The following is a 15631-nucleotide window of genomic DNA, read 5'->3' on the forward strand; positions in this document are numbered from 1 at the left end:
TTTGCAATTAATCACTCTCCATAACAAAACATGCACAAGAAAATCATATATAATTGAAGCAAGTGAATTTTGACAAGGTAAGGACAAAATTAAGGTACGCTGCAAAATATATTAACTAATGGCATTCTGCAATTTTACTCACATTTCATAGGATAACACAGGTCACCCTTTTTCTCTACCCTGCTCAGACACAAGAATGTTCCTACCTTACATTGCAATCACCATCCCATAAAACACAACCAAGATCCTCTTTCTGCTTCAACTCAGTTACTCTTTCAGCACCTCTCCTGTTCTGTTGGACAAATGGATTGTGGCCTCTGCCTCACAATCATGTTGGAAGGTTTGATGTGTTATCAGCTAAGTGTGCTTGGAACAGCCTCAAAGCTAAGAATAAATCAACCTTTGAGGAAGCCCCTTCTCTTACAAGTTAGAAATTTAAATCACTGGGGGCAAGGGTGGAGAAACAGAGAGACATCCAGGCTAACTGGAGAAAGGTCAGAGAGAACAGACAAAAGAAAGGTTAAATTAGAAAGCAATTAGACTTCTGGGGAATACGGAGGTAAACTTCATTTTGTGTTAGATAAACAAAAAATTTATTTTACAGCTTCAGTTAGAAATGGGGGATGTTTGGTTGTTTCTTTCTTCAAATAAAAATAACCTGCAAGTTATCCAATGAAAAACAGGATATTAAGTTTATTACCTCAGGTAAGATGTAACTGACATCATGATTAGATTGAGATGGTAGTGATCTTTATTCAGATTCTAACAAAAGAAGCAAATTTTTGTTTATCAGCTATTTGTGGTTACATTCTTAAGGAAAGTTCTTTATTAATATTAGTAATTTTTAACCATTACATAAAGAATGTGTAAGACCAAAGAATCCACGCTGGCATCAAGAAAGCCATCAAATGAATTACATTAAGTTACAGACTTCCTTAGAAATAGATAAATAAATAACAACTAAACCTGAAAAAAATATAAGGAATTAAAAAAGCTTCTCTGCCAAAACATTAAACCTGAAAAATCTACACATAAAAAATAAAAGCTTCTGCGTCAAGGAAAAAAACCCCATTTGTTCAGAAAATCAATTATTTAAAATATTTTCTTACTTGTCGCATACAGAACAGTGATGGCAACGATCTGGTTTTACAAGATGGCATCTGTCACAGTATCTGATTGCTAAAGAAAAAAGTTCCAAGATTAGATCTCAATGTACAGTTACACATCTGGATTCCTGAAGTCTGTGCAGAAGTAAATACTAGCAGCTCAGCCAGCAGAACCCCCAGGAAAGCATTTCAGCATGATCAGAAGCAGCTGCAAATACTGAAGCTCATACTTGCAATCTCAGATTCTGCTGAATCTAGCAGAATGAACCCCAAAAGCTCCACTTTTGCAATCTCTGCTAATCATGCTAATCAGGGTTTTTTTTTTTCCCAAGCTCCTCAGCTCTGCAAAACAACCAATGAACCAATAAAACCACAAAATCCTCACTAGAGTGGAAAACCTTTAAAGATTGTTCAACAATATGGCTATTTTAAGCCATTATTCTAACAGCTTTAATTTACTGTATGAGATTATCTCTTGGATTTGCTTAGCTAGCCAGCATTGACAAATTTACCATATCAGTACATTAAAATTAACTCTTATTTTGGAAGAACTTTCATTCTTGCAACTGAACAACCAGCAAGTAGAACAGTAACAGTTTCTTAGTGTGAGCTATCTAGCTATACATGACATGCAGATACTGATTATTTTTTTTTAACCTATGAAAGAAGAAATTTACACAGTTAAAGACTGCTACAGCCTCTTCTGCAGTTTGTTAGGATTACAAGCTATTTGTTAATGTCAGTTTGCAAACATTTAGCAAGGCATTATCAATCCACTTCAAAATCCTAAATTGTATGCAGCAATTTACTTTCCAACAATCTTTCCACTGAATACGTGTAGCTGCACAAAATGACATTAAAATTAAGTTCTTGGGTCACTTTGTTATTTTATGAAGTATGAAAAGCAGTTCTTCCCTACAATCCAAACCCTTGAAATTTTTTTTTAATTAGTTTAGGTAGCACATCAAGACACCTGCCTTCGGTGGTCTCCTGAACACCTATTTACCTCCAGACATTGTCCGTGTATAGATAGGAAGATCCTTGGCTGCCCGTCTTAAGACTTCTTGCTGGGATTCACCTCTAGGCTCCCTCTCTAAGGATTCCTTGTCTGAATACGATAGATGAAACTGGAATAATTTTAAAATCAAAGCTGTGTTAGCAAATTCCAAGTTAAATAAGTATCTGTAGAGATGTAAAGAGAAATAAATATTCATTATATAAAGATGGATTAGCAGCACGTACAAGGTATTACAGCAAATAACCCAGTGTTCCTAAGACCACTAATTTAGCTCATGGCAACTGAAGATAAAATTAAAATTATTTCTGATATGATATTAATGCAATGCTGAATGCTTCCAGAAGTAATAAGCAACACTCTTCAAGAGGAGGATCAAGAGCTTACCATCCCCTTCAAAGATCAGCTAATTTACTTCTGTAATACTAAATATTAGCTAGTGAATATAAGCTAGGGATGTCAGTCTTTAACTGAAAGAAAATACGCTACTAGTAATAGCAGAAAAGACAGCTTTATTTCTCTTCTGGTGTCTGGTATTTTCTCTTTTATTCTTTACCACTGGACAGTTGCTGTTCCCTTCGTGCAGATGTTAGGATGTGTTTTTACTCCAGAAATTGGCTGAGAGAAGGAAGAGATGGGTGTCCTCTATGACAGAATAACCATGTCTTAATATCCTCCTGCATGAAAGGACAACTTATGTCACTGCCCAAAATGGCAATAAAGCTCTCTAGCAAGAGCTGAGAGGGTAAAAATTACTGAGAGATGCATGGTATAGATGAAGTAGTCCAAATTTCTCATACTCTAAAGTCCTCTGCAACACAGCAACATGGTCAGCTTTGTCACTGTGGCTTCTAGAAATGGGCAGATGCTAATGTCTTTGGTATCTCTATCAGAGAAATTGGATACAAAATCACCTCGGAAAAGAAGTCCGTATTCAGCAGGAAGAGTAGCTGTCTCTAACCTGTACTAGAAACAGAAGCCCTCTGCACAGCATTTATGTCTACGGCAAGGCTAGTCATTACAACAATATTATTTTTTTCCCAAATGAAAGTAATGCATATAAAACTAAGAAAGCAGACAGAAACATGCAGTTAGGAGCCTGTTCTCACCTCCATAGAGAAGGCCCCACTCTACCTTCCTGACAAAGCTCACAATCTTCCAGCTGGAGAAGAGGTTCACTGTTTAGCCTGAGTTTCTCAGGTCACCTTTCCTTTTTTCCCTAGCAAGAATACACTCTTGCCAACATCTGAACTGATCTATATTGGAATTTCTCACTTCAGAAACTTGGTTCAGAATACTTTTTTTGAATGCTGCCTTTTGGATGTACACAGAGCTGTTGCTCCATCATTTTGTATTGGTTCTCAGAGTAGTCCTCAGTCTACAAAACCTTCCTGTCTGGGAAGCCATCTCTCCCACCCTCATGCAATGCTTTTATATAGCTGGTACACACAGGTACAGAATGGCACACACTAAAGTGAAGTCCCTCAAAGTCTCTTAAAGGGAAACGGAAGCCAGAACTTTAGAGCTTTTCATATATGTAAAAAATTTAAATGAGCTTAAAAAGAAATGTACAGGCTGTGTGGTTTGCAGCAGCTGCAGTGTTAATAAAAACAACACACAAAAGCTTTATCTGTTTTTTGAGTTTTCAAATCAGTATTTGCTCTAGTTGGCAAGTCAGTTCAGTTAAGTTGAAAATACATCCTTTTACATTTACAGACCTCATCCTAGAAAGTGGAAGCCAAGCAGTAATTTTATGTTACAAAATACCTTAATTAAATTTTAAAAATACTGCTCTAGTAAATGAGGAAAAAGACATGGAACAACAAAGATGTCACTTACTGCCAGCAACGCTGCAAACTCAAAGAACACAGAAACACCACACACTGCTTTCTATTACCCAACTTCAATACTTTTAATATCCCATTTGAAGTTCTCCAGTAGCCTTATATGATGGCTTTGGAATCCCACTATAATTACTAAGGATTTGTCAAAACGTTTTGGAAGTCTTTTATTGGCATCAGCCCAGTGATTTGAAAACCCTTCTAATTATCGCTACAGTCACCATATACATGCGTATATTTTGCCATGTAATTACCAAATGAAATAGGTTCTTAATTTATTTCACGCCTCTCTGCCCCAAGCTGTAGTAAAGACTGCAGTGTGAAATTCAAGGAAGATGCCCATTACTTTGAATTATCTACTTGTTTCCACAATTACATATCTTATTAGTGAATGAAAACTATTCAGAAAAGAACCTCTGCACAACAGACAGTAGCAATCACAAGCTATTTATTTTGTGTTGCCATGGTACTTATAGGAGCTAGAGTTATGAGTCTATGCTGAAATAAGTATTGGCTTTGTGGGTATTTCAAACTCCAGGGCAGCCATAGCGTTATTTCTCCGGGCCTCAGAGGTTGTGTGACATAGCACCTACGGAGGACTCTGGGGTTTCTGTACAATGACAGGATGGAAGAGGCCAAAAAGTTGCGTTGGTTGTGCCAAGCTGCATGGGGAGGATTTTCATCAAGGCTATTGACAGTTTTCTCCCTTCTTTTTTTTTAAATGTTAGAAAGAACGTGAAATTAAAAAACCCAATACTGTACTAAAAGCAATTATCTTGAGGCTACATCATGTTGAACATGGTTTTGTATCTTAATATTCTGCAAGACAGCTGGATCCTTCTTCTTTAACACTTCTGTACTAGCTGAACTTAGACTTGGGGTATGTATTTACTCAGACCTCTTTTCCATGCAGCTGTTCTATTCTAGCTCCCTTCCGGCTTAGCCAGCCGTGGCTTCCCAGCACCAGCTTACCTGTTGTGCACTCACGCCACAACCCCCAAGTTCCTTCATACCAAAACAGATGGGGAAGAAGCTTTAATTCAGGGGACAACAGACAGATGCTGACAGGCAATATAAGATTAAACACAGGGAAATAAATTTTTTGCCCACATAAAAGCATTATATTCCTACACAAATATTTAAGCTGCTAGTTCAAACAACACCTATTTTTCAAGCGGAGAGGTTTTTTTCTTCTTACTATCATAAACATCTAATTTAAAAAAATCTATTAAAAAACCTTTAAAACTTTGAGAAAGTGTAATTTTTTGTATCTTGGTCATTACGCTGTTTGCAATTTGACTTGTATTAAGAAGCTGTAACTATCATCGCTATTCTTCTACACAATGTAAAACTACATGAGATCAGAGTCTAAGTTATTCAAATACTACAAAATCAGGCATTTGACTAGGCTATTTCAGAAACAAAAGTTAAGTTTATCTTACTTCTTTTGAAGGATTCATTGGTAGCGTAAAGATTGTTTTCCAATATGACCAGACGAACAGCATGAAAAATATGTGGTACGCAACCAGGCACGCAACTAAAATAAAAAAGGAACAGAATTAATACAAACAGACCAGTGATATTACAGTACTTAGAAACGGATGCTGTACATATCACAGATAGTTACTCTAACAGATGTAAATACAGAGGCTCTGCAAAAGCTTTGCAACAAACATACTGCACTGCAACTTTACATGACAAATACAGACTGTGTGGGGAAAGTCACGATACAGGCTAATATATTACAGAAGTTTGAGGGGAATGGTTAACAGCCTATTAGAGCCCCATAATTATTAGCAAGCACTCTCCCTTCATGCATTTGTTAAATCCTATTTAACTGATGCATCTCTGGTTTTTAGCTTTATAAACCATGTAGGGAGACTGCTAGCAATGCAAAAAAACCCCAAACAAAAACCCAAAACCTCCTCAAAAGGAAGTATAACTACCTAAACAATGACTAGAGTAAGGGGAGTCTTTGAGTGGATATACATATGATACCTGAGCAGTAACCATAACCAGTTAATTTGTTTTGCTAGATTTTCAGAAGGGAGGACAGTAGGGTGTTTTTTAAAAACATGCAAGTTCTTTAAATTCAAATGTTCCTTCACCACTTTATATTCTTCACAGCCAGTGATTTATTCTTAAAAATTTTTAATAGATGCCAGTCAACATTTACCATGCTGAGTTATTTTACTAGAATACAGGAGGTAATATTAACTTTTCCAAAGAGCCTGCCACGGATGGATAGGTGTTTCCATTTAAAAGCTGTCACTGTACTAAGCAACTCACTACAGTAAATAGTAAATCCAAAACTGGTATCCCCTCATTAACTTGCTCTAATGCACAAGAAAGAGTACTTCCTTGGAGTTTTCTTCCTGGAGCAGAGAAGCAGCAAATAAAGGACAGCTAAGACAGCAACAGTAAAAAATATTATTTCCCTTCTATACAGATGAACTCAGATCATCGACAGCTCACGGTTATACGGAAGCTACACAGTCAAAAAGTCTTTATACAACTTCTATAAATTTGTATGATCATCAAAAAAACATCATAAAGGGAAACTTGTGTACTTTCACTACACAATCTGCCCTTGTATGGTTAGCACATGTTTTTATATATGCAATGCTACTCAGTGCTACAGAATTTTCCATAACACATGCATGATGGTGTGTATAAATGGAGGAACAGTAGCCCAGCATGTTCTTGTTTTTTATAATTTTGCCTCAAAAGTAACGCTGAATAAATATTTCTGGTGTTGAAGTTTGTTTACTCAAAAAAAGCAGCAACACAGTAAATATTTATTCTTATTTGCTAGGCAGTTAAAAATAAAAAACAAAAGCTAACAAAATCTGAGGAGCAACACTGTACAAAGCTTTTGGAATGACAGGGGAAAAGAGCCATGTCTATAAACTGAAAAAAATCTCATCAGTATAATTAAGTGATAGAACTGGACTCCAAATCAAGCACAATACACTAAATGACCATCCTGTTATTGCACAAGCATCTGGCAGGAGCAGTCCACATTTTTATCAGATCATTTCTATCAACTCTAACCCCCCCACACTCATTTACTCAAACAAAATCAGTATTTTTTTAAAGCACAGTATGTTCACAGCATAAAGTGAGGGCAAGTTACATCAGTTCTGTGCACTATGCATTTACTAATCTGCATCTATATTTTACTGTTGTGACAATAGCACTGTGATTGATAAGAAAAGTCCTTTTTCATCCATTAAAAAAAAATAAAAAAGACTACTGGAGGAAGACAAAATTTTAGCCTAAAGACATTATGCCATGTTTCCCCTTTAAAGTCTGCACAAGACTTAAGCTCTTCTTGTTTGCTCTTGTACCTCAGTTCTCTAACTCGACCCACATCCCAACCGGTCACTTCTCCCAGGTTACCTACCCACCAGTTTCCCTGCACTGCAATGGAGATCTTGGGCTACCCAGATGCTCCACTGGGTCTGTGGGTGTTGAGAGTCCAACACAAGAACCTCAATTCCCTTGAGACAGAAAAAGAAGAGCTGTCCACAGCTCCCTGGGCAGAAATCCTTCTATTTTAGACTTTTTCTGAAAAAAAAACCAAATGGCGCATGCCTTGCCTGAAGGCAACCCATTTATAAATAGCTGGCAAAGCTAGAGTTGCCTGGAGATCTGCAACAACCTGTAATCGGACTGAGCCCTATTTGCCCAGTTTTCACCCCTGAAAACACTTAGGGCAGGGGTACAGCCAAGGGTAAATTTCTCCTGCCTGGCTGAAGCTCACCGAGGCTTTGAGCAGCTAAAAACAAGGAAATTTAGTGTTCCCCAATGCATTTTGCTGATAATTCAATGTGCTTTGGGAGCAATGCCTAACAACACACTTGTGTGTTGTCATTGTCATCATCCCCTGAGCAGCAAGAAACCGGAATTATTTCAAAGCGGGTGCTGAAGTTTGCAGATGTGCTTATGCACTCATAGCAGGAGAGGGGAGATCACCGAACTGAAAAAAAGTTTTTCAAGCAAATGCTTCTTAATTGGCAAACACTTTTTCTAAACAAGGGAGTTGCCAATGACTTAATAAAACCTGCTGGAATTACACAAAAGGAAAAAGCATACATTTTGTCTCTTAACCCCCAAACCCTTCCTCCAAAACTTCTGCAGCCCCACACTTTACACTTCCATGTTGTGCTGTAGCATCTGGAAAAGGAATCTAAACATGCTACAGCCTTGGGGTAGGAATTCTAATGACAGCTAATCGGGCAGTTTTATTAGACTTGAAAAGGTTACGTATCTGAAAGATTCTGTTTCTTCAAAGACACTGGCTAAACAGAAATTGCAGAAAAAAGTCACCTCCCATTTAAGTATGTTGCACTCTGCACGAACACCTTGCTCATCTTTAGAAGTCCTGGTTTTACAAGAGCTTTCCTTGCTATGAATAAAATTTTTTGACAACAAAATGTGAGAATTATTTTCGCTGACACTTCAGAAAGACAGTAAGAAAAGTAAAAATTTCTAATTTTTTCTCATCTCTATTTGGAATGGCTAAAGCAATATGCCGGAACCACAGGACAATAAAAGGAGCTGAGGAACACAAAACCATACACTTATTTAAAACAGATTAGTTCTGTATCTCAATTCTGCTAGTAAACTACTATACTACCATGACATATGAATTCCACTTATAAACAGCTAATGAAAATCTTACCTTTTTCTCCAATATTTGTCATTGTCACTGAAAAATAAGAAAAAAGAAAGAGTAAAAATTATGTTTAAATAGACAATGATGTAACTGAATATTTTAAACTTTTGTTTTGCAACCAAAGAGGGAAGAATAATCATCAAATAATACAAGCTTAAGGCCACATACTATCAAGCTTTTATGCCATGTATATTGATCACAAGAATAGGGAGACAATGCCAATTGCTTGTTAGGGTTTTTGGCTCCCATTCCCAGGCTCAGTTCCAGGGAACTAGCACCTCCATCTATCTGAAGTTGCCAAAGTTTAACTCAAGAAAAGTCACCTCTGAAGAAGTTATTTCTTTAACTGTGGTTGTACAGGTTTTGCTGTTTGTATGTTCTGTTCTTGAGGCAGAGGTGTCAGACTCCAGAACTGGTTTTGCCAGCAATATCTTAGATCTCCAAGGCATAAAAATCAAAAGTAGATAAAAGGTGCATTTACTTTAAGAAATTGCCTACAGATTACAGGATTCAGGGATAGAGTGAGAAAGGTGCAAGTATGTCAGGCATGGAGTGGAGTACACAGGTATCAGTCACCACATTTATGAAAGACAACACATCTTTTTTCTACACCTATATTCCACTCTCGATCATAGTGTTAAAAAAAAACCCCAACAAACAATAAACCCACAACAGATATCTCAGAGAGAGAACAGAAACTCCCAAGTAATGAAAAACCTCATGGTGCTCTTCCCTTTCCATCCAGGGCACATTTATCCACCCCAATTAAGTAGTCTACAAACCATAATACAGCGGCACCTAGAAGAGGACAGTGGCTATACAAAACTCTCATCTGCTCTTGTTTTCCTAACAAAAAGTGGCTTCACAAGGCTGGTCTTCAAACAGCAGGCAGGAGGCAACTCCTACTGAAAGGCTAACCAGCCATGCCATCCTACTTTGGCATACAAAACTTAGGCTTTTTGATAGAATACAAGTCACTATTTAAATATGTATCTTGCACAATGCAGAGATCCACCATGGGACCAGTGCTGCTGAACACCTTAACCAATGCTCTGGAAGAATGAACACTCATCAAGTTTACAGATGACACCACCCTGGGGACACCAGCTGACACGCTCCTGTGCAGGACTGCCATCCAGAGGGACCCAGACAGGCTGGAGGAACAAGCCAACAGGACCCTTATGAAATTCAACAAGGACAAAGGCAAAGTCCTGCACCTGGAAAGAGTCCTGCACCTTGTTCAGCCTGGAAAAGATGCGGCTTTGGGGATACCTAACAGCAGCGCACCAGGACCTCCAGGGAGGCATTGAAGAGGTGGAGCTGGCCTCTTCATAATGGTGCAGGGTGGGAGGACAAGAGCCAGTGGGCATAAGCTAAAATGAGAGGACTGGATTTGATACAGGAAAAACTTCTCCACCACAAGAACAGTCCAACAGTGGAGCATGTTGCCCAGACAGGCTGCACAGTCTCCACCTCCACCTTCAAGACTCAACCAGATAAAATCCTGAACAACCTGGCTTGATCTCACACCTAACCCTCCTTTGATTAGGAGGTTGGACTAGATGAGCTGAGGTCCCCTCAAACATGAATTATTCCACGACTCTATAATTATAAAATAGGTCTATTAAAATAGATATTTGACTTCTAGTTCTACCAAAATGAGCATCTACTTTACCTCAGGGGAAGAAAGTAAATATGCATGTTCGTGAAGCTCTTCACAAAAATCAGAAAAACATCACAGAAGTTGCATAAGCCACTGGAAAGAAACCTCTATTCTGCCCTCAGTTTTCTACCTCAGCTAAGAAAAATCTTTAGACCTTGATAAACTAAATATCCATCTAGACAACAGCTAGAAAGAAGCTGAGGGAACATGTATACGTTTGCCTCTGAAGAGCAGACAGGCTGCAGTACAACAATGCACAAGAACTGTAAAATTGTAATAACACAGTCAACCACCAGAAAGAAGCAGAAGACATCTTTAGAGTTGATGTATAATTTAAAAGTGCTGGAACTCTCAGATTAGGACAAACTAGTCACTACTCAAATTCTGATTTTCTTTCTCCACTTGGTGCGTTCAGCAAGGTGTGCTTCTTGGAATAACTACTCTCTGCTAATTAAAAAGCTGTAGCCAAGCATACATTGCAGAATCACCAGTTTCAAACTAAAATCTACTTAACCAATCTTTCAGAATGATTTGTGGTATTTTTCTCTGCTATCAATGGAATGGCATAGAACATTGCTGTGAAAGCAGTTGTCATCTCCCCCCGCCCTTAACCTTGGATAAAATGTATTAATTAATGTGTTTGAGACTTATTTTCTGTCTTCAACAAAAACTTTTCCACACATCTGTGAGGGACCAACACAACTAATAAATCCAAATTTAATAATTTCTACCTGACTGCAAGCCTACAACTTTTCAAAATCTCCATCCACCTCCCAGATGAAATGTGCTCTTCAGAGTCTGCACCTGCTCAGTGGACAATCTTTTCAAGTTTTGCGGTATCTAGCAGGGAAGCCAAAGATTCCTGACAGACAGGAGCTACAGAACGTGAAGGCTAAAACCTAAGTGCCCAAAGATGTCCAGTTAATCCCAGTAGGGTAAGAATCAGGTTTTGGATACATCTTGCCATTTTAATCTCTTTACCACCTAAGTATAACTCGAAGTTATTTCATATACTCTGAAGTTGCAACCACTGAAAGAGACCAAAATAGAAGAGCCAGCTCTGAAGCGAGATGCCAGTATCTTCAATCTTACAATTTTTTTCCTCCACACTTACTGCAACTGGTGTTTACCAGGAAACTGGCTGAGCTGCTTGACAAACATCTCCTCAGATGGTGACACAGAGGAATATGCAAGATAGCCAATAACTTGCAGCTTTACACAAAGTGAAGTATTACTCCTACTTACACCTTTTGAAATCACCTTTGGTAAAGGCTCCCCGAAGGGGGTATAATTTGTGGGAAAATAACAGACAGGCATGTGCAGTACCACAGGACCAGGAAGGATATAAAGGTGGGGTTTTTTCTTTGTTGTTGTTCGCTTGGGGTTTGGGGTTTTTTTTGCACAAATGTGTCAGAATTGACCTAGGAAGGAGAAACAGCTCTTGCAAATCAAGCTCTCTCTTAAATGTCTCTTAAAAATTAAACTATTTGTAGAATAACCACAGTACAAAGACTTCTTAGGGTAACCACAAGATACTTATAATTCTAAAATCACACTATTTAAATGCATGGAAAATAATTTTCTAATAAGAAAAAAAACCTCTAATTTTTTATTTGAGCAAAGAAAGGTTTGCTATTTTCCCCATCTTCTGAACAGCACACATGATATATTTATTTAAATAATATCTTATATTTTTCAGCAGATACTGTGATACAGCTTTGCCATATTATTCAATAGTATGTGATCATATATACCAGACTTTCTGGCAGTTTTCTCATGTCTCTTCCAAGGGGTTATATTCACCACTGATAGCGCACAGAAAAGTAGGTCAGACTGTGCATCCTGTCATTAATAAGTATCAGCTTAAATGCTGCAAATTCACTTACTGGTAGTCAAACAGCACGCAAATAATAAGGGTAAAACGTATTATGTCTACAATAACTAAAATAAGCACCCAGGACACACCAATCCCAACCATTTGGGAATATCTACTATCTGAGAGAAAACAGGGTAAAACCCTTTGAGAGAGGAATGGAATGATACTCCCATATATTCAGAGACAGAGATAATTATAAAACCATGACCTGTCTTCAAGAAGTCATTAAAAAGTTACAGCTCTGTTCGTCTGAGATACTGCAGGGGCCAATTTCATTAAGAATCAGCCTTCCGCTGCTACAGCGTCAGGATGCCATTTACAGTTCAGCACCAGCAGACTATCACATAATTAGAGCCTCTCTGTTTCATTACGCAGCTCGCAGACGGTGCTCATCAGTTAGGGATCACGCTGGGACATACGCGGGACTTCGGCCAACGTAGGTGCCAATTTCCTGAGCCAGAAACATCGTTCCCCACTCCCCGCGAGCCACAGGCAGCCAGACACAGGAACAGCACATTCAGTAGTCAAAGCTGTTGAACAGCCTGCGCTTGCAAAAACCAACAGTGACTGGGGACAGAAAACTGCATTACAAAAGGCAGGAAAAAGTCCAAGATGGAAAGGACATCCAGAGAAGCCTGGGGAATTCATCCCACACTTGCTGGTAGTCTTCCTCACTGGGAAGAAGTCACACAGCACTAGGAATGCTGCCTTGGAAAGCAAAGAGGCACCACAAATTGCCTGCTACAACTCCGTCACCAAATCAGTTTGCTAAGAAGAGAATGCACATTGCTAGGCACTTTGCACTGGGTCAGACCTTAGTTCAGTGATAGAAATGGATTGCCCATTTCTTGAGGTATGGCTCATTTTCCTAGAAATATTTACTCTCACTCACCTGTAGAAAAATTAAGTAGGCATCCGACTCCGTGTAGCTAGAGGCATGGCAAGACACATTGCTACCACAAAACCCAAAAGATTTTGGAAGATAAAATTAATGTAAAAAGTTGCATTGGTTTTCTTCTTCTTCTTCATGTTAAAAAACATTAAATTTTGCTTGACTTCTAAACCCAAAATTGAAGTTCCTGAACAGGAAATCCAATGGTTATATAAAAAAAAAGACTGGAGAAAGCAATTACTTTTTTAAAGCTTTCATGGAAGTGGATATACAAAATCTTGCTTCCATATTTTATGTATAATATTAAATATTTAAAACTTTGAAATGGGAAAATGAGATGCATCTGATTCAGAGACTATGCAGCAACATCTATAAATAGCTGTTTCTCTGAAACTTTTGTACAGTTTAACATCTTGGATCTGATTCACAAAACTAAGTATGTATTTTATCTTTATACTGTATCTGAAGCTGTAAAACACTGATCTATAGATGCAGTTTAACTCAGCTCTCTATACACATAAAAGTGTTTTATAGTTGTAACAAGTGTTCTACCACTGTCTGCAGTAGTCCTTTAGAAAAAAAATCAGTGCTTGCAATAAAAACTACCTCTTTGCTAGACAGAGCAGTGATTTGCATTGGCTGAGAGTGACAAAGTGGAGACTTTGTGACCAGTGCTTTGCTTCAGGACAGAAGTAACAGAAATATTTCTGGGAGATTTAAGGTTGGCATAAGTAGTCAGCAAGAACTCATACATTTTGATTTGAGTATTTGTGAGTGTTTTGGTAAATTCATTTTAACCCCTAATGCTATGTCCATCAAACTACATCAACACCCACCTTCCCAGCAGCAAGCTGCTATTTGATACCTTTTTATGTAAGGTCATAAAAGCGTTGCTTTTGAATTGAGTATGCCCAAGAACTGATCCAACTTTCATCTTTACAAATTCCCATTTATTTTCCAAGGCACATGGACTACCAAAGAGTGACGACTAGAGAAGTTGTATGACCAGATCCTTTTTAGCAAACAAAGAGTACACTGGGACAAGTATATCTATTCAAGCTGCTATATATCAAGCAGCGTTAGATCTTTACCTGAAAACACAATCTCATCTAAGAATTATATCTTCACCACAGACCTCAGTTTTTCAACTTAAAGCCATGGTTTTCATTTCAAGGCACAAAACCTACAGGTAGTACACTAAACACTACATAGAGGGATAACCAATCATACTTAACACAGATGTAAGTGTAGACTTAACAGTTCAATTTCAGAAGTGGAGAATGGCAGCTGTCTCCAAAAGTCTGAGAAAGAAATCAAATGAAATTTGAGAAATTAACCAGGAGTTCTGCTGGTTAAAACTCAGAAGCCCAATTTACTTCAGCTGCCAGTTTTGAAACTTTTCTAAAAGTAACCAGGGATCTCAGAAGAGAAAAAATGTGGTGTTTGCAAAACAAGGTATAAAAATACATACATGCTTTGAACAAAATCCCTTGCTACCCTAGCAGTCAATGTACAGACAGGGTATTTCACCTGTATTTTGCAATAGCCAACCGCAGTGTTCCAATGCACTTGTATTTCTAGACACAAATGTAAGCTGTAGATAATGACAAGACATGAGCAGTAAGTACCACAAATCCTTTGATCCATTTGGAGAACATACTGAGCAAAGAGCTCAAACCCAGATGACCAAATTTTGGGTCCTACCTTCCCCCTCCCCCCCATCAACTTCTATCTCCATATTTTCTGCCACTTCTGATCCCCTGATCACACTGTGCCATGCCTACAGGGCATGCATTAATTCTGCCTCTAAACCGTGATGAATTAAGCAGCTTTTTATCCTGCTATAATTCCATTCCACTGAGGTTACAGAGAGTCAAAAACCTCAATTCAGCACTAACCAAACTGATCCTCCAGCAAAAATCTTTCGTGATCATTAACATCTTCAGCAGCTGGCTGTCATTTCACATTTTCCTGTTCCATACTGAAGGTAGCAGGGATCCCAGTCACATATTATACTCCAAAACCAAAGATGTGGCTTATGAGCTTTCCTGACTGTATTGTGAATGTCTTCTTGTCACCCTCTTCAGCTGAGCTGAAGTCACTTATTCTTGTCCAAATCAGCCAAGTAACTCACTAGGTGGGAGTATTTCCTTCCTTTCCCTTCACTGAAGTAGTCAGGAAATTATTACTCATTTCTAAGTTCCACAGCAAATCTATTTTCCTTCTTCAAAATTACAAAATCAAGCTGCATTTTCAGACAGGATTCCCTGTCATTATCCTTAGAATTCAAATCAGTGACACATAAAAATGGATCAAAACTGAACATAGACAATCAGTTTCTATTTGTTGGAAAACTCTTTCATCGATCAGCACAGTTGATATTTTCACTAAAATCAGCTGTTACAGCACTGTCAAATTTTCCCATTTTCCTTCTTATATACAACTTCAAATCACAAACTGGCAGGAAAATAAAACAAAACTGAACAAGAAACCAAAAAGGATCTCAACATCCAAGTATGTCAAGAACATTTCTGACAAACAACTGTTAGAAACTGCA

The 15631-nt window shown here is 38.1% G+C and overlaps 1 protein-coding gene across 1 annotated transcript in view; it reads right to left on the bottom strand.

The window, feature by feature from the left end:
- ZDHHC2 (zDHHC palmitoyltransferase 2) overlaps positions 1 to 15631 on the bottom strand; it is a gene marked incomplete at its 3' end in the record, with an annotated part of 30798 nt that overhangs the window by 11706 nt on the left and 3461 nt on the right. Inside the window, exons 2-5 of the mRNA XM_081999026.1 lie at positions 8650 to 8676; positions 5405 to 5499; positions 2113 to 2233; positions 1110 to 1179 (exon numbers count right to left, since the gene is read on the bottom strand). Of these exons, the coding sequence (XP_081855152.1) occupies positions 1110 to 1179; positions 2113 to 2233; positions 5405 to 5499; positions 8650 to 8676 (313 nt within the window). The remainder of the gene's footprint in view (positions 1 to 1109; positions 1180 to 2112; positions 2234 to 5404; positions 5500 to 8649; positions 8677 to 15631) is intronic.

This window comes from Phaethon aethereus (genome assembly GCF_964289735.1).
Source record: "Phaethon aethereus genome assembly, chromosome: 4".
NCBI lineage: Eukaryota > Metazoa > Chordata > Aves > Phaethontiformes > Phaethontidae > Phaethon > Phaethon aethereus.